The sequence below is a fragment of the Ornithodoros turicata genome, chromosome 4 (genome assembly GCF_037126465.1).
Source record: "Ornithodoros turicata isolate Travis chromosome 4, ASM3712646v1, whole genome shotgun sequence".
NCBI classification, from domain to species: domain Eukaryota; kingdom Metazoa; phylum Arthropoda; class Arachnida; order Ixodida; family Argasidae; genus Ornithodoros; species Ornithodoros turicata.
Genome location: NC_088204.1, coordinates 8,055,959 through 8,081,654, shown reverse-complemented (window position 1 = coordinate 8,081,654; position 25,696 = coordinate 8,055,959). Strand labels below are relative to the sequence as shown.

At 45.4% G+C, this 25,696-nt stretch overlaps 1 protein-coding gene across 2 annotated transcripts; it reads right to left on the bottom strand.

Annotated features, from left to right (window-relative positions):
* Nucleotides 1-1,518: 1,518 nt before the first annotated feature.
* On the bottom strand, nucleotides 1,519-24,992 carry LOC135390911 (beta-scruin-like). 2 transcript variants are annotated; one of them, XM_064620891.1, is made up of 20 exons: nucleotides 23,611-24,992; nucleotides 22,938-23,199; nucleotides 22,716-22,877; nucleotides 22,498-22,643; nucleotides 22,302-22,426; nucleotides 20,956-21,072; nucleotides 18,798-18,981; nucleotides 18,458-18,655; nucleotides 17,661-17,851; nucleotides 16,878-17,059; nucleotides 9,709-9,819; nucleotides 8,739-8,831; nucleotides 7,329-7,418; nucleotides 7,032-7,144; nucleotides 6,404-6,537; nucleotides 5,877-5,993; nucleotides 4,062-4,245; nucleotides 3,773-3,982; nucleotides 2,636-2,847; nucleotides 1,519-1,872 (listed from the first exon to the last, which is right to left on the bottom strand). In XM_064620891.1, exons 1-20 carry the CDS (start codon nucleotides 24,837-24,839, stop codon nucleotides 1,646-1,648), a joined length of 4,287 nt encoding a protein of 1,428 aa, XP_064476961.1. In that variant the 5' UTR covers nucleotides 24,840-24,992; the 3' UTR covers nucleotides 1,519-1,645. The 2 variants fall into 2 exon arrangements, with proteins under 2 accessions (XP_064476961.1, XP_064476960.1); XM_064620890.1 differs by having other exon boundaries at nucleotides 22,716-23,199.
* Nucleotides 24,993-25,696: the final 704 nt, after the last annotated feature.

The following is a 25,696-nucleotide window of genomic DNA, read 5'->3' as shown; positions in this document are numbered from 1 at the left end:
TTCTCTTAACGGAAGAACAGAAAGAAACAGAAACCGACACTAACACTAGAATCCATCGAGAGCAATTATACCGAAGTGTAAATGATGAGATACCGCACTATTTTTTTTTTCTAATTATCAGTCAAAGTATGCAATAAGAAGTCCATCTTCCTCCTTACACTCAAGCAACTCCTTCGTACATTCATGAATTTCTGAGTCGTGTGGCAAGACGATGCTCCCTCAATTTGACCGCGCAATCATTTTTCCAGGTGAGCGGTTGGAAAAATTGAGTTCTTCTCCAACCCTTTTAATGGAAATCGACCACGTAATCATAAAGCCGAATTATTCATTTTTATATCTGTCGTTACGAAGCCGCACAAATTACGCGGTCGATTGCAGATTGAAATGAGTGCGATATTCATAACGTGCTTACTTAAGTTCGTTTTTCTTCTTGGGACAAGTTTCCTTTCATCGTTTTTGGACGCAAACGCGCTGATGTCCCACTTCTTCGACAAATCGCATCTAAACATCTTCTTTGTGAGCAGGTACGCTCTGAAAACAACTTCACCACATTGCACGGTGAAGGTCAACCATTGCACATAGTGCTATAGCACTCAGGATTTGTGGAATGCGCGCGGCGTACGCCCTTTTTGGAACTGCATGAGTGTTCCAAAAAGGCGTATGCCTCCCGTTTTTAACCAATCCGGGGGCAGAATGATGTCATTTGGGACGGTGATTGGCTACGAGCGTGCTATGTGGTGAAGTTCTGTTTTTAGAGTGTAGAGCAGGGCATGCGGCACCATTTAGTGACACTTTGCAAATAAGAACGGGTAACAATATAACTTTTTCACTCCGTTTCACGGGAGTTTTAAAGGATTAGTGAAATGTCCAAGAAAGAAATCCTAAATTTTGTGAACATTTTGCATTTTAGAAACGTTTTCCAGCGAGGAAAACTGCTGCGGCGCCGACCTCGTGCACTCTTAAAAATGAACTTCACCGCATAGCACGCTCCTAGCCAACAATCAACTCGAATGATATCGCTATGTGCCTTGATTTGTTCAAAACGGTAGGCGTACGCCTTTTTTGTGACACTTATGCTGTTCATAATTGTCACAAAAAAGGCGTACGCCTCCCGTTTTAAACAAATCAGGGCAGATAACGATATCATTCGAGATTATTGTTGGCTAGGAGCGTGCTATGCGGTGAAGTTCATTTTTGAGTGCACTCATCGTTTTCTTTAGTGACGTCACGCGAGAGTGCGTGGCAAAACGCCGGTAGCGCAGAAGTAAACGCATCGTAGGAGAGAAGGCGACCATTTTCTCTCCACTCGTAGAGCTACACGTCACACCGATACAAGCAGCCGTTATCCTCGTCTCACCCTACCGGTCAGAACCTCTCATGCCAGAGCGGCGCTTTGACGATGATGTTCCATAGTTGCGTATCTCTCATATAATGGTTTGCCCGTATGTAGAGGTGGCTAACTGAATCAGTTGAGGCGGCTTTTAGCTGAGGTACCGAGGCACATTACCGAAGCACGCATACCAGGAAAAGCCCTCCACTCGGAAAGGCCTCTTAGTGACGTTTATTTACATATTTTCTTTTTTCATTCTCTCTGCGTACTTTTAGGACCATCCTTCTCTGTGTTCTAGTGCACATCTCTATCGCATTAGGGGACTTGAGCAGCTTCCGATATACGTCCCCAGGTGGACACAGGATCGTTGATGACGTCGCGATTCCCGGGCACGACGACAGCAGCGTGACCCGCTACCGCGAAAGGGGGAGAGCGTAGCTTGAGGTTTCCGTGACCAGGGCCATCGTAGAAGAGCTCGCAGTCGTCCACGGAGCTCTCGTAGCTGGTCGTAACTCCGCCAAAGCACATGACAAACGAGCCGCCTTGAAATGATTAAATGTCAAGTTAATATCTAGAAGGCACACCATCAATCAATCAATGGCAGTGCTCTATAGCCTACTGGATACCCAATATGTGATAGTTATCAGTTCTGATACGTGGAAAACGCTGGACGTACGCCTCGTTGTGTGTGCGTGTGTATGTATCTCTCTCTCTCTGTTGTCAGCGGGGATTATGGTTGCCTAGCAGCGTGTTATGCGGTGATGTTCTGTTTTCTCACAACCTCGTGCGTTTTCTCCAGGAAACTGATCTTGTGCAAAGACTTTTCAACGTATCCCCCCACCCCGCACCGGCTGTGCTGTCTGCGGTTTTCCCTGGGTTTTCCTGCAGGTTTTCCAGACGAATGTCGGCACAGTTCCCCCTTGAGGTCGGCCCAGGACGAATACCCACCCCCCTGTCCCCCACTCCTCCCTCCTGTCCTCTCTCTATCTGTCCACATCTCTATGGCTCTCATAGCCACAGTTGCTTTGCGGTGCCAAAACGAATATTTAAAAAAAACGTACCCCCACCCCACGCACACACAGTGCACAGCGGTCTTATTCATCTTTTACTTGCCTCACCTCCAACCCTTCACTGCTTCACCCTCCATCCCTTCATCCCTTTCTGACTATATTCGTGACGATGCCCTCTCACGTGTGACCGACGGCGGCGAGCCAATATCGACATTACCCACCCCCTCAACTCTGTTCTAGGAGCATCCCCGTCGAATTTGTCTGACTTCCATACGTGCAAATTGAAGTAACGCACCGAAGCTGACAGCTGCGAGGGCGTGTCTGTTGACGGCCAGGACATCGTAGAACAGCCACCGCCCTCCGTCCAGGACGTAAACGCTGGAGATGCTCTTGAGGTTCCCTACGTCATCCGTCGGACACAGACCTCCGCACAGCCACAGCTTGTCGGCAGCGACGGTGACACCAGCGTACGCACATGGAAAGGGCAGCGGGGCGAGCTCTGTGCACCTGAAGCACGACCATCGCTTATGCTCAAACGGCGCACCGGTCACCATACGGAATGGTACTTCATTACGTAGCACAAGAAGTGGTACAGATCCGGACGAGGGTCTACGGAACACCAGACGGACGTATTTCTCGATCGGAGCGACACCCTAGCAGCGAACGGGAGTGGTCACACTTACTGAGAGGTGCATGGGGTACCCTGTCACCTGTTTGTAAGTCTACCTGCTCATGTTTGCAGCAATGGTGTCGCTCCGATGACTATATACACCACTCCGGTGTTCCGTAAACTTTTGTCGGGACCTGTACTTCCGTTGCACGTTACTATGGCGTGCCTGCGTCACCTGAGTGTTGAAACTGTACGTACTTCGAAACAACGTAAGAGTCACATCTGCCATGTGAGAATGTAGTCCGTACACTGAGAGTAGGACGCACTAAGAAGATATAGACGTTGCCAGACAGACGGGGAAGCCGGTTCAAATATTTTGTGAGCGCAAATATTTTACGTGCTATAGATTTAAAAGCACACAAATGTGTTATTAGTACGTCATCCCCGATGAGTGTTTCCGCAACATGGTTAGTGTTCAGGGCAACAGTTTGAAGCATGAAGGTGCACTACGTTGTGACTGGGAGGCGACATGCGCCCGCCTAAGCCAATCACAGAAGTCTTTAGATATGTGGGCGGGGCTGACCTGCAGGAGTTAACTTGTCCCGAAATATAGTTCCCCATGGCCCCCAAAGCTTCTATGGCGTCTATGTCTACTGAATTCAAAACCAGGACCCGCTTGCACGAAAGCCGAGAAGATTGCTGAGTGACGTCTTAACTAGTTTCGGTATAGTGCTTCAGGCACGCGCTACAGTCTGCTCGTGCGTAAATCACTACCAAAGCTACTGAGGACGCCACCCAGGAATGTCCTCAACGTCAACTCACGTCTTCTCGGCGACGTCCACAACGGACACGCTATCCTGGACGGTGTCTGGTTTCCCGCGGGAAGACCTCCGAGCTGACGTCACTCCTCCAAGAATCCAGAGACGACCTTTGTAGGTAGCTGCGGCGGCACCCATAAGACACCTTGGAAGGTCCAGAAGGTGGCTCCAGGCGTCCAACATTGGACTGTACACGTCAACGGAACCTAGAAGTCTTCGAACAACAATCGTGCAAATCTTGCGGGAAGACTAGCAGTACTTGTACATCGTTATGAAAGCATATGGGCTTCTACCTGCCTGTGTCGTCTCTGCCTCCGATGACGTAGATCTGGTCCTTCCATACCGCGCATGCGTGGAATGCTCGACATTGTCTCATGGTTGCCCGCCGCGTCCACGTTCTTTCCGTCGTCGAATAGCAGAAAGTGGTATCGGACGGCGTCATCTCGTCCATGTTGTTATGTCGTGGGTCGTGACCACCTGCGATATGGATCTTATCTAATCGATTTTTGCAAATCGACTCCCTCCCTCCTCGAATCAGAAGCGATAGCCCTATCATTCGTAGCAATGGTTGGCGCAGAACGTGCTATGCGGTGAAGTTCTGTTTTGAGAGTGTGCAGCTCGTTCTATTTTTTTTTTTTTTTATGTATATCTCAAACAATACAGGGTTTTAAGGGCGTCAGTGACGCACATCTAGGTTCAAACAGAACGCTTTCTATCAAGCCTGTACCACGATAAAAGAAAAAGAGAAAAAAAAAACTTCAGGAATAGCATGGTTTTGTATAAATTTAATTTGGCAGACGCGAGGAAGCGCTGCTTTCGTTTACAAACCCAGGAAGAAAATTAATAAACGCCTTCTGCGTGTGAACAAACATTTGCAGAAACAATGGAAATAACCATAATAAATGACGGCGCCGCTTTAATTAGCTGCTTATCGTCGACTGTTTAGCGCCAATACAAGAGGCTCCCCTGTGTCAATATCGAAGGTCGTGTTGACACTGACTAATTTGGCGTGTAACTCTGCGAGTACTGCTAATTAAAGATGGCTCCAAGTAAACTTCACTCCGCCGGTTGAGGTTTGAAATCAGTGTCTCGACCGTACAAGAAGATGCCGAGACTTCTCTAAATATTGGCTCAACTTCCATCTGAACCTCCTCTCCCATGAGGAGAGAGTTCGAGACGGATGTTTAATTTACTGGGCGCTAATGATAAAAGTGGCTCGTGATTGGCTTACGTGGTAATCACGTGACGTATTAGAAGAGAAACAGGGAGGATAAAGAAGTAAAACGCGGGCAAAAGACAGGCGGGGAAGTAGAAGCGTAAGCTCAATCCAGGCGTATGAGGTTTTTAAAAAAAAAGCACACTAAAAAATGAAGCATCTAAAAAAATCAAATCTGTGACGAGTTTTCGTGCGAGGCCTGCACTCATCGTGTTAAAAAAATAAATAAAAGAGGCATACAACGAAGTATATGAACAAGAGTGTAAGAGAGGGAAAGATTAAAGAGAGGGGGAGAGAGAGAGAATGAGGCTGTGTTACAATTTAAAGCAAAAAAAAAAAGAATAGGAACACAAAATTATAACCGCAAAAACGAGCACGGCGGTTTATTAGACAGTTTTTTTTTTCTTGTTTTTCTCGGAACAACAACAAGAAAGCACCCAATATGCAGTGTTTTGAATCTATGCAAATGGAGCTGTCGCAAAACACGAAGCATAAAAAGAGATAGAGAGAAAAAAAAACTATTAGCTCGAAAAACTAAGCACCGCGTGTCGCCTAGATATCTTTCTTCATATCTTATCTCTTATTCTTCTCTCTCTCTCTCTCTCTCTCTCTCTCTTGGTTCTTTCCGAGTGTGAAAACATCGGAAACGAAAGTGTACACAGGGTGTCTGGCGTAACGTGTCAATAAATTTATTTCAAGAGAACAATAAAAGAAAGAGAAAAAAAACGCCGGTTACTTTTCTGCTACTTGGATTACAAACTTAGGTGATACTTTTGATGTAGCACCTGTTTGTAACTCAAGTAGCAGAAAAGTAGCTGTCGTTTTTCTTTTATTGCTCTCCTCAAATAAAATTTATTGACTGCGATTTATTGTATGTCTTGTGCGAACGTACCCAGGACGAAGACCTGTTCTCCTACCAAGGCAGCGCAGTGATAGTTCCTCGGCTCGGGCATCGGTTCCAGTCTTTCCCAGCGGTTCTTCAGTGGATGAAAATACAATACGAGCCGACCTGCACCACCACATCATGTCTCGTTTGGTGTTCTCTCTTCTCTGCGCATACTACATTATGTAGGGAAAACAACCAGTAAGTTGGGGAACAATTACAGACTGCAATTTTAGTCCCCCGATCCTGAAATTTACCCATCCAGAACTGCGAGTAGTCCATAAACTTCCGTGCATCATGTAGTCCCCAAAAAGGACTAAAAGCGGTCCCTTTTTAGAGCACATCGTAGTTAAAGTTCATTTGTCAATGCCTTATTTAATATTATGAGTACAGTGAAACTCCTTTACAACGAAACTCAGGGGACAGCAAAAAAAAAATTTGCAGTAAAGGTATTTTCGTTAAAAAGGTGTTCGCTATAAAGGAGTTTGACTGTATAACCATTAAAGCTAGCTGTCCAGCTTTCAGTATGTACGTACCGATATCGTGACACTGTGTCCGATTCAGGTCTATCCCTCCGAGAGATATAATGCTGCTGTGGGCTGGCGGCGTCTTGCACGGGCGAAGAGATAAGATGGCCAGGGCTGTGTCAGAACAGCGTCCGTCGGTATTGCTGCGTGGTATTCCGGATTACTTCTTGCTTTTGTTTTTCTCATTAACGAAAATTTATCTCGTCCATTGGCATCAACGGAGCTCTTCTTGTACATCACCGCAGTGACACTCTGCCCAGCCAGTAGGGTGAGTAGAGCTTGGCTAACGGGTTTTTATCAGTTTTTAGCACATATTAGTGCGTTTTGGTGCATTGTACGCTATTGCCTTTGCTTACGTAAGAGATAGCGTTGGTGGTTCTGCGCATGCGTAGAACATAAAGAGAGCTTCCCGCAGTGTACAGAACCACAAACGCTGTCCCTTACGTACGCAAAGGCTATTGAACTATTGACTATTGAGCTATTGAAGCTATCACTATTGAATGAAATGTGTATCGTAGTTAAAACCAGGATGTCCAGTTTGCAAAGAGAGAGAGAGGGCGAGTTCGTCTTTAAAAATCGGTTTTGAATTTTTACTTGTACTTGAGTGCATTCGAGCAAAAAATGTTTACTTACCCACCTGCGACCTCTCTGTTGTTGTTCGTCTTCGAGGAGGAGAGTTAGGCCTAAATTGGGATCCAACCTGGCAGGTAGCGGAACGTAGCCGGTCGGGCTTTCCGAGCATCGACTGTCCTGCACAGGAAACACGTTGGCTGACAACAGTTTCGTTTATAGCGATGTATGCGGCGTACGGTTACAGTGAAGGTTGATCATAGTGTCGTTGTAACGATGCGTACGGATATAGCGATGCATTTTGTTATTCATCTTGCCTTCCTCCTATTACAATGACGCGTGTAATTTCATTTGTTGTATTTACCCTGTCTAAAATCTTCTGTTTTCGGGACTGGCGAGTTGGCGTTCGAAGTTCTAGTAGCAAGCTCTCTTCCTTCAGTCCATATTCTGGAGACTAAGAACAACAACAAAAAAAAAAAAAAAACGTGGAGCTGGTTATAAAAGCACAGGTGTCCAGCCATTACTCAATGAGTGTTGTGTTGTCTACACATAAGGCTCTGAAAGTGATACAGTCCTGGCAAATTTCGAAGTGATTGGGCATCACAGGCGATATGCACGAACTTCGAAGCGCAGTTGAGACAGTGCTCGCCAGACGCATAACATTGAAGCGGCTGGTATTGCGGGACGATTCATTGCAGTCCCAACTGCTTCAGTGATGTGCATCACGTCGCCATCTGGGGAGCAGTGTCTCAACTGTTATTGGAAACACGGCCATTTTTGCATTGTTTCTAATATGGAATTCGTACGTTTCACATTATAGCTCCTCGTTATAAGGCACCGAGAAAAATAGCACGAGTCGAATCGACATTGTCACCACGTGTGTACTATTCCAATTACAATTTTGGTATTTACTATTCGAAAAAAATAGGAAGTATCATCCACATTAATATCTGGCAAAATATGTCGTATTGTGAACCGAAGACTATATATAATGACCAATCTGAAAAACAGCCGGGACAGCAAGCGTGCTTCGCTGCAGGCACAGTAAACATGCGGGGAAGCAGCCTATAAAGGAACTGCGCTGGAGGGCTTTTCTGCCAACACTGTAAAAGCAGAACTTCACCGCACAGCACGCTGCGCGCCAACTACACTCTCAGAAATGAACTTCACCTCATAGCACGCTCCTAGCCAACCATCATCCCGAATGGTATCCTTATCTGCCCTGATTTGCTGGAAACGGGAGGCGTACGCCTTTTTTTTTTTTTGACTATTATGAACAGCACAAGTGTCACAAAAAAGGCGTACGCCTCCCATTTTCAACAAATCATGGTAGATAACGATATCATTCGACACGATGGTTGGCTAGGAGCGTGCCATGCGGTGAAGTTTATTTTTAAGAGTGTAGTGCCACAAATGATAGGATTATCGCTGCTGATTCGAAGAGCGAGGGGGCGTACGCCTTCTTAGGTAAAATTTGGAAAAATGATAATTGCTACAAAAGGGCGTACGCACCCCTCTCTCTCTCTCTCTTAAGGTCAGAAGCGATAACCCTGTCATTTGTGGCAATGGTTGGCGCACAGCGTGCTATGCAGTGAAGTGCTGTTTTTAGAGTGTGCGTAACAGTCGAGACGGCAAGCGTGCTTCACTGCTAGCAGAGTCAACATGCGGGGAAGCAACCTTTGAAGGAAAAGCACGCGAGGGCTTTTCTGCTAATGATTGACGACATCAGTAGCGCAGATCCGGTGCACTAAAACGAAACGTGGGAGGTACTCACTGTTTCGCGTGACACCGCGCTTCTTTGTACGTGGGTGTCCGAGAAAGCGGAAGTGAGTACCCGCGTCGATTCAGCCACGCCAACCTTCGGAAACTGGCAAGGAAAACAAAAAGACGGGCAAGTTTTCGTCGTAGTATCACTTCTCGAAGCCACTTCTCAAGTACACGAGGAGAAACTTCCTCCCTTTGATTAAGAGACTCCTCCGATGAAGAACATTCGAGCACCTCTTGAAAGACGTCTAAGTCTACGTCCTCGAACAAGCGCATTCTACTAAGGGCCGTAACACATGCACGCGAGCAACGAGAAGAATTTTCTGTCTGCTTCTGGTCGATGCGGGGGACTTGGCATACTTTTCTAGTCGACTAATATCCGTTTACACGCAAATTAATTAAGTGATTATGAAGAGGACCCAAAGGACGCAGGTGTTCGGAAAACCGTGCCACAATGTTTAATTCATACGCGGCTCTTATACTGTTATGACGTTCCGGAAGTGCCTTCCTTTAATGTGTTTATTGCTGTTGATCATATTAATATTGATACGGGAGCTCCCGTAACACAACAAACCCATATTTAAAAAAAAAAAGCGAAACTTGGATAAGTGGCCTCGGCTTCCCTCCAGCACAAAACCCGAAAAGTAACTGCAATCATTATCTCTCTCGCACCTGGACACACAATAGCTATCTTTATATCCTTATGCCTCAAATTAAAAAAGAAAGCAACATGGAAATCGACATGACAGCTACGTCGAAGAGAGGAAATAATTTGAACCTTCTTAACGCTTCACTACTTAGGCCGCCCTTCTTCTTTCTTTTCGCTCTTTTTCTTTTTTTTTTTTTTTCAGTAAACCCTGCTTTCTTTTTAGTTGCATTTCAAGTAAAGCGGAGGGTGACGAGAACTAATAATGGAAGGGGACGGAGTGCTCTTAAGGAGCCACTATTGATCTAAAAAAAAAAAAAAAAAGATTCCTTACCCTTTCTCGTGAAGCGTCGTCGATTCCTCGCAGCTTTCGACGTTGTCTATAGCGGCGATAAACGGTTCGTAGTTTCAAGTGCGGTTCCTCGTCACTGTCTTCCATCTGTGGCTGTTAAGTGATTTTTATTTTTATTTGTTTTTATTAGCCGTTAAGTGAGGAACGAAGCGGTAGAAAGTTTTGCCAGTTTTCTCCCGCTTTTATCTCCGGCTTCAAATCGGGGTGAAATATTGATGCGTTCAACATGCAAGGAACTTGCCATTCGGGTTCCATTTTGGGTTTCGCTCTGTCTTACATTGTTACAATCGTCTGAGCTAGGGAGTATTCTAAGAGATGACGTCATCTCTTAGAATAAATAAAGAAAAATAAAAATAAAAATAAATGAAATAAAAATAAATAAATAAAAATAAAAATAAATAAATTAAAATTAAAATAAATAAATAATAAAGAAAAAACAAAAATGTTCCTCCATATTGTACAATATGGAGGAACATTTTTGTTTTTTCTTTTGTTTCTTTCTATGTTGGGGCGTGTATTGGCGCGCATCAACATGTATATTCCATTCGTGCCCAGTGTGCTTGTTATTGCGTTCAACATGATGGCAATGCAGTGCTTGTTGGTCGAGAACAGCGATTCTAATGATAAACACTTTGGACGTATGGAAGGACTTGTCTTGCGTGAGGTCCACTCTTTGGTGTGCACCTATGTGTTGTTGTTGTTCTTGTTGTTGTTTTGTTATATTTAAGTTTACTATGTACAGACTAAAGAATAGAAGTGTTGTTATACTGGACATCACACGGCTAATTTGTGACTGAGAGGCAGGTCCATAAAGTAATTAATTACAGGTAACCCATTCAGTGTAACTAACTACATACCCTGTAATTACTTAGTCCGAGAATTAGTTTCGACCTTATACAATTGTTACTGTAACCTCCTGTCATTTCATATTGTCCTTTCAATAAATATTTCGATATTTGTACCGCGCTCATTGGGGAATAGGAATACAGTTATATAAAAAAAATTATACATCGAAATGAATGTAAATCGATCGATGCAACCCAATCACATTTCAATGTAACGCTAATTGTAATTAAGTTACAATTACGACTTTGCGATTTTGTAACCGTAACTCATTTAATCACTGTTATGGGCACGTCGTTGTAATTGTAACAAAATTACTTCTGAAATGAATGTTCACAGGTCTGCAGATAAGTCATGTTGCACTTCGACGATGTCACTTTTCTTTCTTCTACCCTTTCTTCTTGCCTTTTCTGCTTCGATGTAATCTCACTGCCACGTTCAACACTAGCGACATCTCTTGCCCGCAACTTTTTTTCTCGATAAAAACAAAGGATCATTCGTTGCAACTAACCGCGGCCATGATGCTAAACTTCACATGGAACACAGCGTAGCCCAGGATAGGGGAAAAAAGGGGGATCATGTACGTCCTGTCTAGTTCAATGACGTGGTTAATATCGCATCCGTCTTTCGACCGGGCGTTAATTGGAGGATGTCGGGATATTTTGTCGTGATTAAATGTCACGCACGCAGGGGCAGAATTGGCCCCACGTGGCCTGTCGACTGCAATCATCAGACAGGGTTTGTCGCACCTCTACCTTGTCCCGTCTTTCTTCCTTGCTTCTATAGGAATCTTCCCACATTAATCGGGTCCCTTCAAGCTTTTGTTTGCCTCCATGAAAAAGTTGTGTCCTTTAATGGAAAGAAAACTAAGGAAAAGTAAAACCTGAGAAACACCCGAGGGTTCGGTTCATTTCTTCGCTTCAGTGTTAATTCCAAAATTATCTCGTTGTTTCGCTTATTCGAACCGCCGCGAGTTCCACGAGTTTTCGGGGGTGCTTTTTGTGGAAGTAAGTTAGACAGCAAGCGGTGCTTACCATCTCAGCTCGATGACACGTACAGTGATGTCAGTATCTTGTTGTTGGTGTTTTTTTTTAATGCTTTCTCTGCAGATACGCATGCCCTTTGGGTGTAAATCACCTGTCTTATTGCACACACCTTTGTGGTGCATGTTTCACACCACACAGAAGTGTACTGTATGACATCCTTCTAAATGGTGCTATATTCTACAAAAGCACCATTTCAAAGAGCACAATCTACAGAAAATGTCATTTCAGAGGGTGTATTCCATTTAAAACACTGTCTCAAATGGGCGTTCTGCGGACACCTATGTCCGACATTATTATTACACCTTTCAGTTGAACCTGCGGAACGAAAAAAAAAAGTGTTTATTTACAGAGTGAAAAAGAAAAAAGAAACTGCGTACTTGAGGCAGTATGGTCCAATATTGAGCACGGCGCTTCATTTCAACCAAGTACACACCAAAAACAGAACTTCACCGCATGGTACGCTGTGCGCCAACCTTTGGCAAGCCCAATGGCAAAGCCTTTTCACCTACACCACCACCACCATCTACAGGGTGTCCCAGAAAACATGTCATTGAATTATAATACAAAAACTACACCACCTAGAGTCATGCGGTCAATGGCGTTTGTTCTTACTGGGTTTTTGCCACCTCCTCATGTGGATGTCGTGTAACGTAAGTTTAATTATGTAAATTTTTGCGAGCTTAAGTCGGAAATTTGCCTAATAAAGGTCACTTTTTTTACCCCACCAACGTGAAGAGCGTGTCTAATTTTCCCAAATTAATGATAATTGACAGAGATATGCAGGAGCTAGCCAAACATCTAGCTCTACGGAGGTCGAACAGAATAGCGCACGATGAATTTTTCAGCGAAATATTTGTCAGTCCGACGAAAGGAAGTTGGAAACCCAGCCCACCCCGGTATCGCAGAAACGTAGATAAGGCGACGTAGAAAGATAACGTAGGCATGGCTTATCACGTCCGACTTTCGCTGGGATAATACTTTCCCTCTCCCAATTTTATGAACTGTTACTTTTTCTACTATCACTCTATAGGCTGGCTTCGGAACCTCCTTTCGTCGGACTGCGAGCGATTGCGCTCAAAAAGACATCGCGCGTTATGGTCCGGTGCTCTGAAAAGCATGATATTCGGCTATTTTTTCCGATGGGATAGCTCGTGAACATCACTGTCAATTATCATGAATTTCAATGAATTCGGCACGCTCTTCATATTGGTGGGGTGAAAAAGTGACCTTCCCTTGGCAAATTTCCGAGTTCAGTTCGCAAATATTTACATAATTAAACTTGGGGTACATGACATTAACTTTACAAGGTGACAAAAACCTAATAAGAACAAATGCCGTTGACCGCATGACTCTAGGTGGCGTAGTATTTTTATTATAATGCAATGACACGTTTTCTGGGACACCCTGTATGTTTACACGCTTAAAAATGAACTTCACTGCATAGCACGCTCCTGGCCAACCATCATCTTGAATGATATCGTTATCTGCCCTGATTTGTTGAAAACGGGAGGCGTACGCCTTTTTTGTGACACTTATGCTGTTCATAATTGTCACAAAAAAGACGCATGCCTCCCGTTTCCAACAGATCAGGGCAGATAACGATATCATTCAAGACGATGATTGGTTAGGAGCGTGCTATGCGGTGAAGTTTATTTTTAAGAGTGTAGAGTGTACGTAGTCGCTACACTCTTAAAAATGAACTTCACTGCATAGCACGCTCCTGGCCAACCATCATCTTGAATGATATCGTTATCTGCCCTGATTTGTTGAAAACGGGAGGCGTACGCCTTTTTTGTGACACTTATGCTGTTCATAATTGTCACAAAAAAGACGCATGCCTCCCGTTTCCAACAGATCAGGGCAGATAACGATATCATTCAAGACGATGATTGGTTAGGAGCGTGCTATGCGGTGAAGTTTATTTTTAAGAGTGTAGAGTGTACGTAGTCGCTACACTCTTAAAAATGAACTTCACTGCATAGCACGCTCCTGGCCAACCGTCATCTTGAATGATATCGTTATCTGCCCTGATTTGTTGAAAACGGGAGGCGTACGCCTTTTTTGTGACACTTATGCTGTTCATAATTGTCACAAAAAAGACGCATGCCTCCCGTTTCCAACAGATCAGGGCAGATAACGATATCATTCAAGACGATGATTGGTTAGGAGCGTGCTATGCGGTGAAGTTTATTTTTAAGAGTGTAGAGTGTACGTAGTCGCTACACTCTTAAAAATGAACTTCACTGCATAGCACGCTCCTGGCCAACCATCATCTTGAATGATATCGTTATCTGCCCTGATTTGTTGAAAACGGGAGGCGTACGCCTTTTTTGTGACACTTATGCTGTTCATAATTGTCACAAAAAAGACGCATGCCTCCCGTTTCCAACGGATCAGGGCAGATAACGATATCATTCAAGATGATGGTTGGTTAGGAGCGTGCTATGCGGTGAAGTTAGTCACTACACTCTTAAAAATGAACTTCACCACATGGCACGCTCCTAGCCAACCATTAGCACGAGTGACATCGTTCTTTCCACTGATTTGCTGAGAACGGGGGGCGTACGCCATTTTTGTGGCATTAGTTCGTTTTCATCAAATCAAGAAAGAGAACGTTGTTATTCGGGATGATGATTGGCTGGGATCGTGCTATGCGGTGAAACTCTGTCTTTAGAGCGTACTTGAACCTCAAATACCGTTTTGGTCTTGCAACTCCATACTTTAAAGAAATACTAGAGTGCGCAGTAAAAAAAACATAACCTCACCACGTAATGCGCCCGAAATCAACCGCAGTTCTCTAAGCAGTATACACGTATAAAAGCCAACATTGTATTGGTATAATGATTGCTATTACTAGACTAATACAGTGTATATAGTATCCTCTTGTGTATTCCGTATTGAAGGGAGAGGGTTGTTTCCACTTATCGAGAGTGACTGGACGAACGCAGCGCGAAGAGCATCACCTATGTGGGTGGCAGTATCTGTCGGACGCCTTTCTAATTCCCTACCCAAACATCATTATCTGAAGAACACACGGGCATCACACACTGGCCGTGCAGAAAAGACGTGGCACGAATTATATTTGCCCTCCCATCCCCCTCCTTTCTCTTTGCCCTGATTGGAAGACGCCATATCAGATGATGAAGCCCGTACGGGGGTATGGATTCTGTCTTTTAACGTTGCGCGGCCTCGCGTCAGCCGAATCTATACCAAACCATATAGATATAGGAAGTAATTCTGCGAGCGTGATTGCGATTTCGAGGGTGCGTTGGTTGGTGAAGTGGAAACGTCGCCGAGAGAGAGAGTGGGAAGTAACGCACGTTTTCGGTGCAGGACCCCTCTTTCGTGAGTCTGATTGTAACGCAAAGAATCACTGTCCCATGCACTCTTAAAAGAGAACTTCACCACATGGCATGGTGAAGGTCAACCATTGCACAGAACATTCTTAGAAATGAACTTCACCGCATAGCGTGCTCCTAGCCAACCATCACCTGGAATGATATCGTTATCTGCCCTGATTTGTTGAAAACGGAAGGCGTACGCCTTTTTTGTGACACTTATGCTGTTCATAATTATCACAAAAAGGCGTACGCTTCCCGTTTTCAACAAATCAGGGCAGATAACGATATCATTCCAGATGATGGTTGGCTAGGAGCGTGCTATGCGGTGAAGTTCATTTTTAAGAGTGAATGATACCGCTCCTGATTTGAGAAAAGCGCCGTGCGTACGTCTGTTTGTGACACTTACACTCTTAAAAATGAGTTTCACCGCATAGCACGCTCCTAGCCAACCATCATCTCGAATGATATTGTTATCTGCCCGGATTTGTTGAAAACGGGAGGCGTACGTCTTTTTTGTGACACTTATGCTGTACATAATTGTCACAAAAAGGCGTACGACTCCCGTTTTCAACAAATCAGGGCAGATAACGATATCATTCGAGATAATGGTTGGCTAGGAGCGTGCTATGCGGTGAAGTTCATTTTTAAGAGTGTAACTAGTGCTACGTGAATCCGAATGTTTCAAGTCGAATCGAATATCGAATTCGTGCAAATTCTACAATATGTGCCTTTTGATACTAAAAATTTGCAATTTGTAGTCCATGGCATTAGGGTAATTTTTCTGGCATTAACTGTCACGAGAGAGACACCCAGTTCTTTTGTGGGAAGCCACTATACTCTTTATACATGATAGTGTTTCCTGCTTTTCAGGTGAGTACCCATACCGGGGCAATGAGTATTGATTTCGAAATTTAATGTCAGGCAGCGGCGTGTTACACAGATGAGGCTGTAGTTTTTCCAGAACATCTACAGGTCACTTGTGAAACACATAAAATGGCGTCCCGCCTCGCAGCTTTGCCATGAACGTCCTTTAGCTTCTTTACTGGAGTGTGTATGTCTTGCCTGGGGAAGTTGCGTTGCTGAAATTTGGAAGGGAAGGGAAGTCTTTAAGACACCCATTTTGTTCCTGGGTTGCAGAAATTATTTAAGAATCTTAACCTTTTAAGGGCAACCTCCCAGACATCAAATCAAAATCCACCGCCGACACCGCAAAGGTGCAAACTTGCACGTTTGCAGAAGTGCACGTGGGAGGGACGCCGCCCCCTTCCTCAGCCGAAGGATACACAAATAACTTTGGCTAACATTACCTTAAGCCGAACTACAACGGTCCGCCTGTGTTGATCCTGCAGCAGTGGCAGCTTCGTAAAGCAGGCTTCACCCCATACAGGGAAGCGGTAGGTGGAGCCCACTTTCGGGGTCGTGTCCGCTATAGTAATCGAATATTCGCAAAACCAAATATTGGACATTCGATTCGCGAATCGAATATTTTGAGTGATTCATATTCGATTCGCGAATCGAATATTTCGAGTGATTCAAGTTCGATTCGAATTTGATCATTCGAATTCGATAATTCGATAATTCGAATTCGATAATTCGAATTCGATAATTCGAATTCGATAATTCGAATAACACACTTGAAAGGCGTTCTCCTCACTTTTGTTAATCAGGTGAGGGACGATGTTGTGCGGGATAGTGTTTCACTAAGAGCGGGTTATGCGGTGAAGTACCGTTCTGTCGTAGCACTTAGCAGGTACTTCATGAGTCTGGTTGAGAAGCACTGACATTCACTTTTCCTTCGTTTCAACTTGCTCTTTCGAAATCTGGTCGTATTTCTATACTCCTTGGACTACTACTCTCTTTGGAATGTTTGACCGAGAGAGGGCTTTCAAGTACTGGCTCTACGCAGGATACGAATACTCACGTTACGAGTACTCTCCTTCGACGTGCCGTAGTACCCAGAGATAGTCACTGCAGCAGCGCCCACAACCGGAACCGGAAACTGTGCTCCGTCGTGCAGCGTACGCTCGGATGTGGTACAGTTGACGAGGATGTTAGTGATCACTCCTTCGGAAGTGACGCCCCCGATGACGTACATTCTGTTACCTGTTGTTGACAGGAGACGAAACTATTGGCTAATAAGCGAAGTAACGGGATCAAGGTCGTCCGTGAAAAAAAAAAAAAAAAGGAACAAGAACAATATAATGAATAATCGAAATCCCATCGTGTCAAACAGAGTACGCACTGCTGTACTGCCTTTCCTGGAACTCCCTGTTTGCAGACGAGCGCATGTACAGTGTACGTCAAGCGTAAATACATTAAATACATAAATATATACTTCACAAAGTGATGTACTCGATTTAGCCTACGGGTTTGCATTTAATTTCAGTTCGTGTATCCCTTGACATATCAGAATACGACGGTTCGCCTATGTTGTCAATAGCACTCTTCTGTTTGATGAACTAGTAGATGGGTAGTAGATGGGTGAACTAGTTCACCCCGCGTACTTCTCACCTGAGCAACATGCCGCCAATCTGGGCAGGCAGACCGCTCGAATCCCTACGTCCCCCCCCCCCCTCCCCCGCCGTACTTTTCATGCACCAAACAGTATCGAACGATTGATAACAATGTGGCATTCATGACGGGATAATAGCACTGTAAAGCAGCATTCACCTCATACGCAGGACGTCAATATGTGTATTTTTACCAATTGTGGTACCACAGAGGGCGTGACGTTCCAACGTGAACCTCGGCTCCCAGGCGCGATGCCTGGAACTCCACCGGCGCACTTCTCCGCCTGGCGTTTCCCCCATCCCACCCCAGAGCCACAGGTCGGTGTCCGTACTCAGAGCGAGCGAATAAGCCAGAGGCGTCCACAGGTCAAACTGGCGGAACCACCTGCCAATGTTACGTTATCGTCAGTACCTCGTTAATGCCGCTGCATAGCAACAACGCTGTATTTATAATATCTATATTTAAAAAAAAAGAAGTGTTTATTTTACTTCTTATTATAAATCAATCTCGCCAAAGACTCAGCACGCGAAATGTCGTCAGTGAACGAAGGCTTCGTAGTTTCGGATTCTCCAAGTGTAGGTGACGTCACCCGGCGCTCTGTTGCCAGACGAGTTGCGTAGCTGGGCACCAAATGACGTCGTAATTGTCGAAACTAGAAATTAATTTTATGATACTTCCGCGTCATAGAGAAATAATATTTTGGGAGAAATATGCGGTTTGAAACGCGTAGATTGCAATAACAAATTCGACAGGATTTGGAAGAGGCGAGATTTAGTCCTGGACTTTATCTGGACTAAAGGTCTGGACCTGGTCTTTAGTCCTTCGATTCCGCTAAAGACACTGCTTTCATGAAAGAACTGATGTTCTGAGGCTAGAACAACATAGAAGGGACAAATACATACAAGGCCTCAATTTGCCTAAGAAATCTTACTTGCCTTATCATCTTTCATCTTACACTGCTTTTGTCTATCTCTAAAGTATCAATGACACCTTCGTTCGTCCACGTCGTACTGGTAGATGGCCTTTGTGGGTCGGCACTCTCCGTTGGAGTACCGCGCGAGTCCACCCAGGATCCAGATGCAGCCTTGGAAGAAAGTCGCCGCCGATGCCGCCAGGGGACGCGGCAACGAAGAGGCGAACTCCCATTGGTCCTTTTCCACGTCGTAGATCTCCACGGCTGCCGAGAGTCTAGAACAGAAGCTTTGTCAATAATAATGCCTCCAGGCTATGTACGTTGTAGGGTCGTACGCGTAGAAATAGAGATTGGCATGGCGCTAATAAAGTACGACACCTCGATACTCGAAAGCGACATCATCGTCGAGCGACTTGCCTGTCGTGGCGGTCTTTCCCGCCGATAGCATAAATGCAACCTTTGCTGGCAACCACGGAGTGACACGCACGTGCCATTCCCATGGGACAGACTTCTTTCCAGAACATGGTGCCCACATCGAGCCGGTAACATGCTGATGTGGCGACGCTGTCTCCCGAGGATGAGACATCAGTTCCATATCCGCCTGTCACAGATATCGAACACGTCACAAGTAATCGATCCAGGGTGCTTAATCGTTTCGTCGTCGTTACGGTCGTTACAAGCTAACGAGTGGCGGAAATTCAAGAAGGTGGGCACGTGACACATTGCGCGTGACGTGTACCACTGCCTTCACGTATCGCGCGAAGAGCGCCGTGCACGTGTTTTATCACGTGCCCACCTTTTTAAACTTCCCGTCCGCCTTTTTGAATTTCCCGCCACTCGTTAGCTTGTAACGACCGTAACGACGATGAAGCGATTAAGCCCCCAGGCCGGATTCTCAAATGCATGAAAACATGCTGTTCATGTGCTGCGTAGGTTGATTTTGGCAAAGAGCCTCGAATGCAGAGCACGTGTTCTAATTTTGCTGTCAAAAAGGTGTGACATTTCAGGGACTGCTTTTATAACTGTCATTCAATCGGAAACATTTCAGAGAAGGCTCATTTACTTTACTTAATCATTACTAAATTCTGAATTCTAATCCAAGCAGCCACGTTTACATGGGACAAGAAAGAAAAACAAACATCACACTGCAGCGAGCTGCAACTCTCAACTATCAGGGAGCTCTCCTTTGCACACGTAAATATGCACTTCCAGTAAACAAGTTTTTACAAGGATCTCATTTCGTTGTTTGTCTTTTGCTCAGTTAACAGTGCATGACGTCATCTGGCGTCGGTATTAGAGATTATATCAGTCAATCTTGTAAGAATTGCAATTCGCGATGAAGCGTTATCGACGGTTGACTGATATGCTCAACTCTTCCCCCATTACTACTCAGATTACAGGGAAATACTTTCCACATAAAGAGGCGAGGAGGAAGCCTCTAGTGGACACAAGTGCGATAAAAGTGCTATCAAAGCGCGGTAACACAGTGCTATAACTCAGGGGAGGGCCATGCCATTGTGGTGAATCAACGGCGGGAGCCGTTCATTTTAGAGAGCCTCGTTTTAGCGAACCTCGTTTTAGAGATCCCGTTTTAGAGAGCCTCGTTTTAGATAATAGCGTTTTAGAGAAGATGGCGGTAGGTTACGTTTCAGCGAAAACCGTTTTAGAGAATAACGCTTTAGCGAAATCCCCCACAATTTTGGTTTAGGTTTCGCTTCCCACTAATCATCAACGAACGTTTTTCCCCCTTTTCTTGTATGCTCAGTTTAGAAGCCGCTGTTTATGTATGGTGTTTAGGTCTGGCTAGTTGGTGAGGTTTATGTATGGCTGCATCCTAACTAATTTTTAAGTAATAATAATTTTTAAGTTAATTAAATTTATGAAATATTATTTGCTAGTTTTTCTACACTGTGAGCAATATACAGCGTGTGTTGTTATTTGATTATTATTATTATTTATTGTTATTATTATTATTATTATTATTATTGATTTTCTTTCTTTCTTAACTGAACGCGCTGTGATGCGTTTCCAAAAATAAATAACACACCCTGTATTCTCACGGGGAGGATACCATGATGGGGAGAGCAAGCAAGACAAACACAAGCACACAACATAAGCTCAACGTGTACAAACTACTCCGTCTTGATACACTTAGGGAGCACAGGGAGTTAGTTATTACGATGTCTTATGTGTAATAAAACTATGTAAGAAATGTATGCTTGCTGGAGTGACGGTTGCAAAATAATTCGTCTTCGCTCGAACAAGTAACCAGAACTATATTCATCTCTGCTGTGCTTCCCTCCTCTTTTCATCTTTTATGTTCTTCGGAGCTCGCATACCAAAACCGAAATCTGTTTTCTCTAAAACGGCATTCCCTAAAACGTGCCCCGGAGTCTCTAAAACGGTATTCGCTAAAACGAGACTCTTTTTCCCTAAAACGTAACTCGCTAAAACGTGACCTGTTCTCTAAAACGCAATTCTCTGAAACGAGGCTCTCTAAACCGTAGGGGAACCATCAACGGCAGCAATGACCGAAGTCAAAAGGGTCTAAATTCTAGTCATTTTCGTTGCTTACCAATCACGTAAACGTTGTTAGCGATGCTGACCAATCCGTGAAAGCTTCGCGGCTGCGGCATGTGGCCGCAAACTTCCCAAGTGTCGGCCTCAGGGCGGTAGCGAAAGATCGTTGATCCTACGCACAAATCGCACTCTTATTCGCATTCTTCATAGATCAAATGCCCGAATGCATTGCTTGATCGGCGCGGATAAAATGTATGTCAGTGTCAATAGTCTGAACACACCCTGCACTCTTAAAACGGAGTTTCACCACACAGCACGCTCCTAGCCAACCATCATCCCGTGTGATCGACGTCGTTATTTCTCCTTTTTGTTGTTGTTGAAAACGGGGGGCGTACGCCATTTTTGTGGCGTTATTTAGTTCATAAAATGCCACAAAAATGGCGTACGCCCCGTTTTGATCAAATCGAGGGAGAGAACGTTGACATTCGGGATGATGGTTGGCTAAGAGCGTGCCATGTGGTGAAGCTCACTTTTTAAGAGTGTGTGGATACCACATAACACCCTGAAGGCCAACCATTGCACGGAAGGATACAGACTCCTGACTTGTGGAAGCGCCGGGCATACGCCTTTTTAGGACAATTATCATCATTGCATGTGTCACAAAAAGGAGTACGTCCCTCGTTTTAGACAAATCATTGGCGGTGAAGATATCTGTTTTACGAGTGCATTCGCAAAACAGAGAAGGGGGGAGGAGCGTAATGTCGAGTTAGGCTTGTCTTTGCTAGCCATACGCGGTTGGGCATCGTCACGACTATAGTCAAGACACAGATGCTTTAGCAATGCGAGGACCCCCCGTCCGCGAAGATGTTGAAGAGGAATGTGACACGTATATTTTCGTCTCCTCCACTCTAAAAACAGAACTTCACCGCATAGCACGCACCTAGCCAACTGTCTTCCCGAATGACATATCGTTCCCTCCCCTGATTTGTTGAAAACAGGAGCCATACGCCTTTTTTCTAGTGCTTATGCAGTTACGTCAATTGTCATCAAAAGGCGTACGCCCGGCGCTTTTCACAAACCAGGAGTGATTGCGGTATCATTCTGTGCAATGGTTAGCCTTCAGCGTGCACTCCAAAAACAGAACTTCGAAGAGAGAGGAGGGCGTACGCATTTTTGTGGTAATTGAAAAAAAAAAGGCGTACGCCCCCTTTCTCTTCGAATCAGAAGCGATAACCCTATCATTCGTGGCAATAGTTGGCGCACAGCGTGCTATCCGGTGAAGCTCTGTTTTTAAGAGTGTGTTTTGGCGAAGACAATATACCATCACCAGACAGCTGTCCTTATCAATGTGGGCGTGTAGTACCCTACGAGATACCAGAAAATAATTCCGTGATGCAATACCTGAATAACGAGACGATCCTCGTTCAGGATTAACGCCGCCAAACACCGCTATGACCGGGCTACGATCTTGAATTTGTGAAGCAGTTGCCAACCCTTCCAGAACTCTTGACATAGTCGATACAGACCTGCGAAAGACAAAATAGCCGACTGCTAACGCGGCGTACACGTTTGACTCCGCGTCGCTGATATAGGGTACCTTTTCCTAGCTTTAACCCTGTTGTCTTTTCTGCGAGCCAAATCCGGCGAGGCTGCTACCGTGCTTGGAAGAACTGATCCCAGCCGCGGTGGCATCACGCTGGATGCTCCGTAATCGGTTACAGAGAAACTCATCGTCGCTTCCCCCTGTAATCGCGAAATGTAACTATTCTCGGAAATATACTTTCGCTATATCTTTCCCGTCTGATGTACACTCACGTCAGCAGGCGCGTACCGCTTATCCCGGTTTGTACCGCCTGACATCCTCGTGGACACATACGACCAACATGTCGAATCTTCGCTCGAATCATCTTCGTGGTCTCCGCTTCCATCACTTCCATCCGACTCCCACACACCGTTCTTCTTGATCCTCCCGCGTTCCTGCAAAAACCTTCCACCTTTCCAGTGTCCCTTGTGCTCTCTCGATGACGTTTCGCTGACCTCTTCAGCACTGCCTGATGACGTTCGGTGACGACGGTGGTATCTACGCTCGCGTCTGCAGCTACGTTTTACGACTTCTGCGGGGCTGGTACGGCGACGCTCTTGCTTCACCTGGACCATGTCTGTAGGGGAGGTCCTCCTGACGTCCGTGGGTCCGGATGTCCGATGCTTGAGAATCGGATGTTTCTTTTTGACGGTGTCTTCGAAGTTGTCAGGATGCTGAATTTGATGTGATGCTGGCTTCCGTGGTGGTGCACTAAAGCTGAGGAGTGGCGACAGCAAGAACGGTAAATAAGAGAACTTGTGAAGTGGTTAACACCTACAGAACCAGCAGGCATACAAGCGAAACGAAACTGAAAGCTATATCTAATGTTTGTTGTCTAACTTGTTATCTAGAAATATCAACCGCCAGACTAAAGAGTCCAAGGGACTATGACCGGGACTAAATTGAGTTCTCAGGGTTCCGTAGCATCCAACCACGCATTTAGTGCGGAAATGCAGGAACTCGAGGAAGGTTATGGGAAACTATAGACTATTTCTAGTGCTGGAGAGTAAAGTTCATGGTCAGGTGAACTAAAATTTGGAGTAGCTGCGATCTAGAGGACTAGGAAGCTGTAATTACTTCCTGACTGTACCGGTACAGGCAGCTCGACTGCGGATCGTTAGAGCTTACCCATCAGATCCAGTAGGCACTAGTCCGCCATGAGACGTCCGCTTGGGCTTCGTCTCGCTCTCTTTTTTGTGATTCTCTTCCAACAAACGTTTAATCTCGTTCTCAGTCAAATAGAAACCTTCGTGCACGTCCACCAGGCTTCCACTTTCAGCACCCGTTCTTTCGCGCCCTTTCTTAACTTCTTTCTTTATGGCCGCATCTTCAGAGTAATAGCTCTTGCGCCCCGAAGGGTACCTAATCCCAGTCATTTGACATTTTTCTACCTTCACCTCCTGTTTCTCGGCACCTTTCGGCTTCGGGTACTTTATCGCTTTTGAAACTGGTGCCGCGGATGCCACGAGGATCGGTTCTTCCACAACGGGTTCTTTTTCTACTTTCACGGTCCCTGCCGACGTCTGCTGCTCTGCAGCCTTCTTCTCTTTAATCACAGGCTCGTCGGTCTCACTTTTTCCCAGGTTCTCTAGGGCTTTCACGAGGTCGTTTTCTGGACGCGCCTCTGCCCTGGCAGGAACACTCGACGGCGGAGCTAGGCCTACAAACGTGCTCTGCGACGACGGCTGAATCGACTCGTCAGAATCGAACGCTTTCGGCTTATCTTTCTCTTCGACTCCATTTTCGGCTCCGAGTTCGGCGTCCGCAGCCATCAAGCCTTCGAGTCGAAACACGCCACCCTCGGAAAACTTTCCTTGATCAGAGCTTCGTCTGCTCGAAGGCTTCGTGCCATTTTTAGGCCTAGCTCCCGTCGAAGGCGCGCTGGTCGAGGGAAGGACTTCAGGCGCAGCAGGAAGACTGTTACGGCGCAAGGATTTCTTGTTCTCGGTGGCGGCGCTTATGGCTTCAACCGATGTGTCACCGTAGTAAGAACTCTCGGACACGATATTCCGCTTCTTGACGACACCGTTGTTATTGCCGTCCCTTCCGGTCTGGATCCCGGATGACGCGGCGCCGTTCTTGCCTTGGCCATTGTGTTTTTCAGCTACTACAGGAGGAACCGGTGTTTCAACTTCAGCTCGGTAAACCGCGTAAGAAGGCAACGGCGGTCGACGTGGATTCCTGCGTTGGCTTTGGTATAGCTCCGGCTGTCCCCGCTGTTTGGGAAGCACAACAAGAGGTGAGACGTCGCCTTTGTCCCCTGCGGGTGACGTGGAGCAGGAGTCATAATAATCTCCTCGAGATCTGTGAGAATGCTGAGCGGTGTAGTAGCTGTTTTCGGAGCTTCGGCGGTGCATCCCACTTACGGGTGGTGATGACGACGACACTGGTGATGACCAAAACGTTGGCGTCGTTGTCCACTGTAATCGCCTAGTCTACTATCCTCTCCTTCTTCGACAGTTGTGGAGTGTCTCTTCGCCTGTGTCGCACGTCAGGAGCACAGTGTGTTTTGTGTCTTCTGCTAACTTCCTCTCGTCGCACGGGCATCACAAAATACACGCACAACAGATGTGTCCTTTTTCGCCAACCAGAGCCACCAGAATGTGCCAGTGGTCCACCATCAGGGACAGCGCCTGGCGCAGCGGCTTCTGGACCACCCGAGAGGTCTAGACATCAGAGACAGCTGCTACCAGTGTCTACCACGTTATTTGCGTCCAGGTTATTTGATATCTATACTCTCGAAGGTGCAGGTACGTTAGTCCTTGTTATAGAATACCTCATCGCTCCAAAAGGAAAAGGAAGCGAAGTGAAATAAAAAGCTATCTTCAGCGCTCCTTTCAGAAAAAGCCACTTTCGTCAAAAGCCTCTAAGCGTTCAATAAAATCAATGGACCTCGGCTATGGAATGGATACCAGCCACCACCGGAATACATTAACAGAATCTCAAATTTCGAAATAATCGATGTATCGAGCCAAGCTGCCTTCACTTGCCAACTATACTCGAAAAACTCTTCTACGTGCGAAGAAGAAAAAAAGAAGTAATTTGAGGTGGTATAAGTGGCTCCATTTTATACGAGATATCTAATTACGTGCCATCGTACAACCTTGCTTTTCATATCCTGTAACTTTTTTCTTTTTTTTTCAAAATCAACTTTTTTCTTCTTGATCACGCGTGGACTGTGCCTTCACTGTGAACAAAAGAGGTACGCTGCTAT

Excerpts from the sequence above, each read along its gene's own strand:
- LOC135390911 (XM_064620890.1), bottom strand. The coding sequence starts at position 24,839 with ATGCACCGCCGAAGCTCCGAAAACAGCTACTACACCGCTCAGCATTCT. Across the intron at positions 18,656-18,797 it reads GGGAAAGACCGCCACGACAG|ACTCTCGGCAGCCGTGGAGA; the intron begins GCAAGTCGCTCG and ends CTTCTGTTCTAG. Across the intron at positions 6,538-7,031 it reads CAACAACAGAGAGGTCGCAG|CAATACCGACGGACGCTGTT; the intron begins GTGGGTAAGTAA and ends AATACCACGCAG.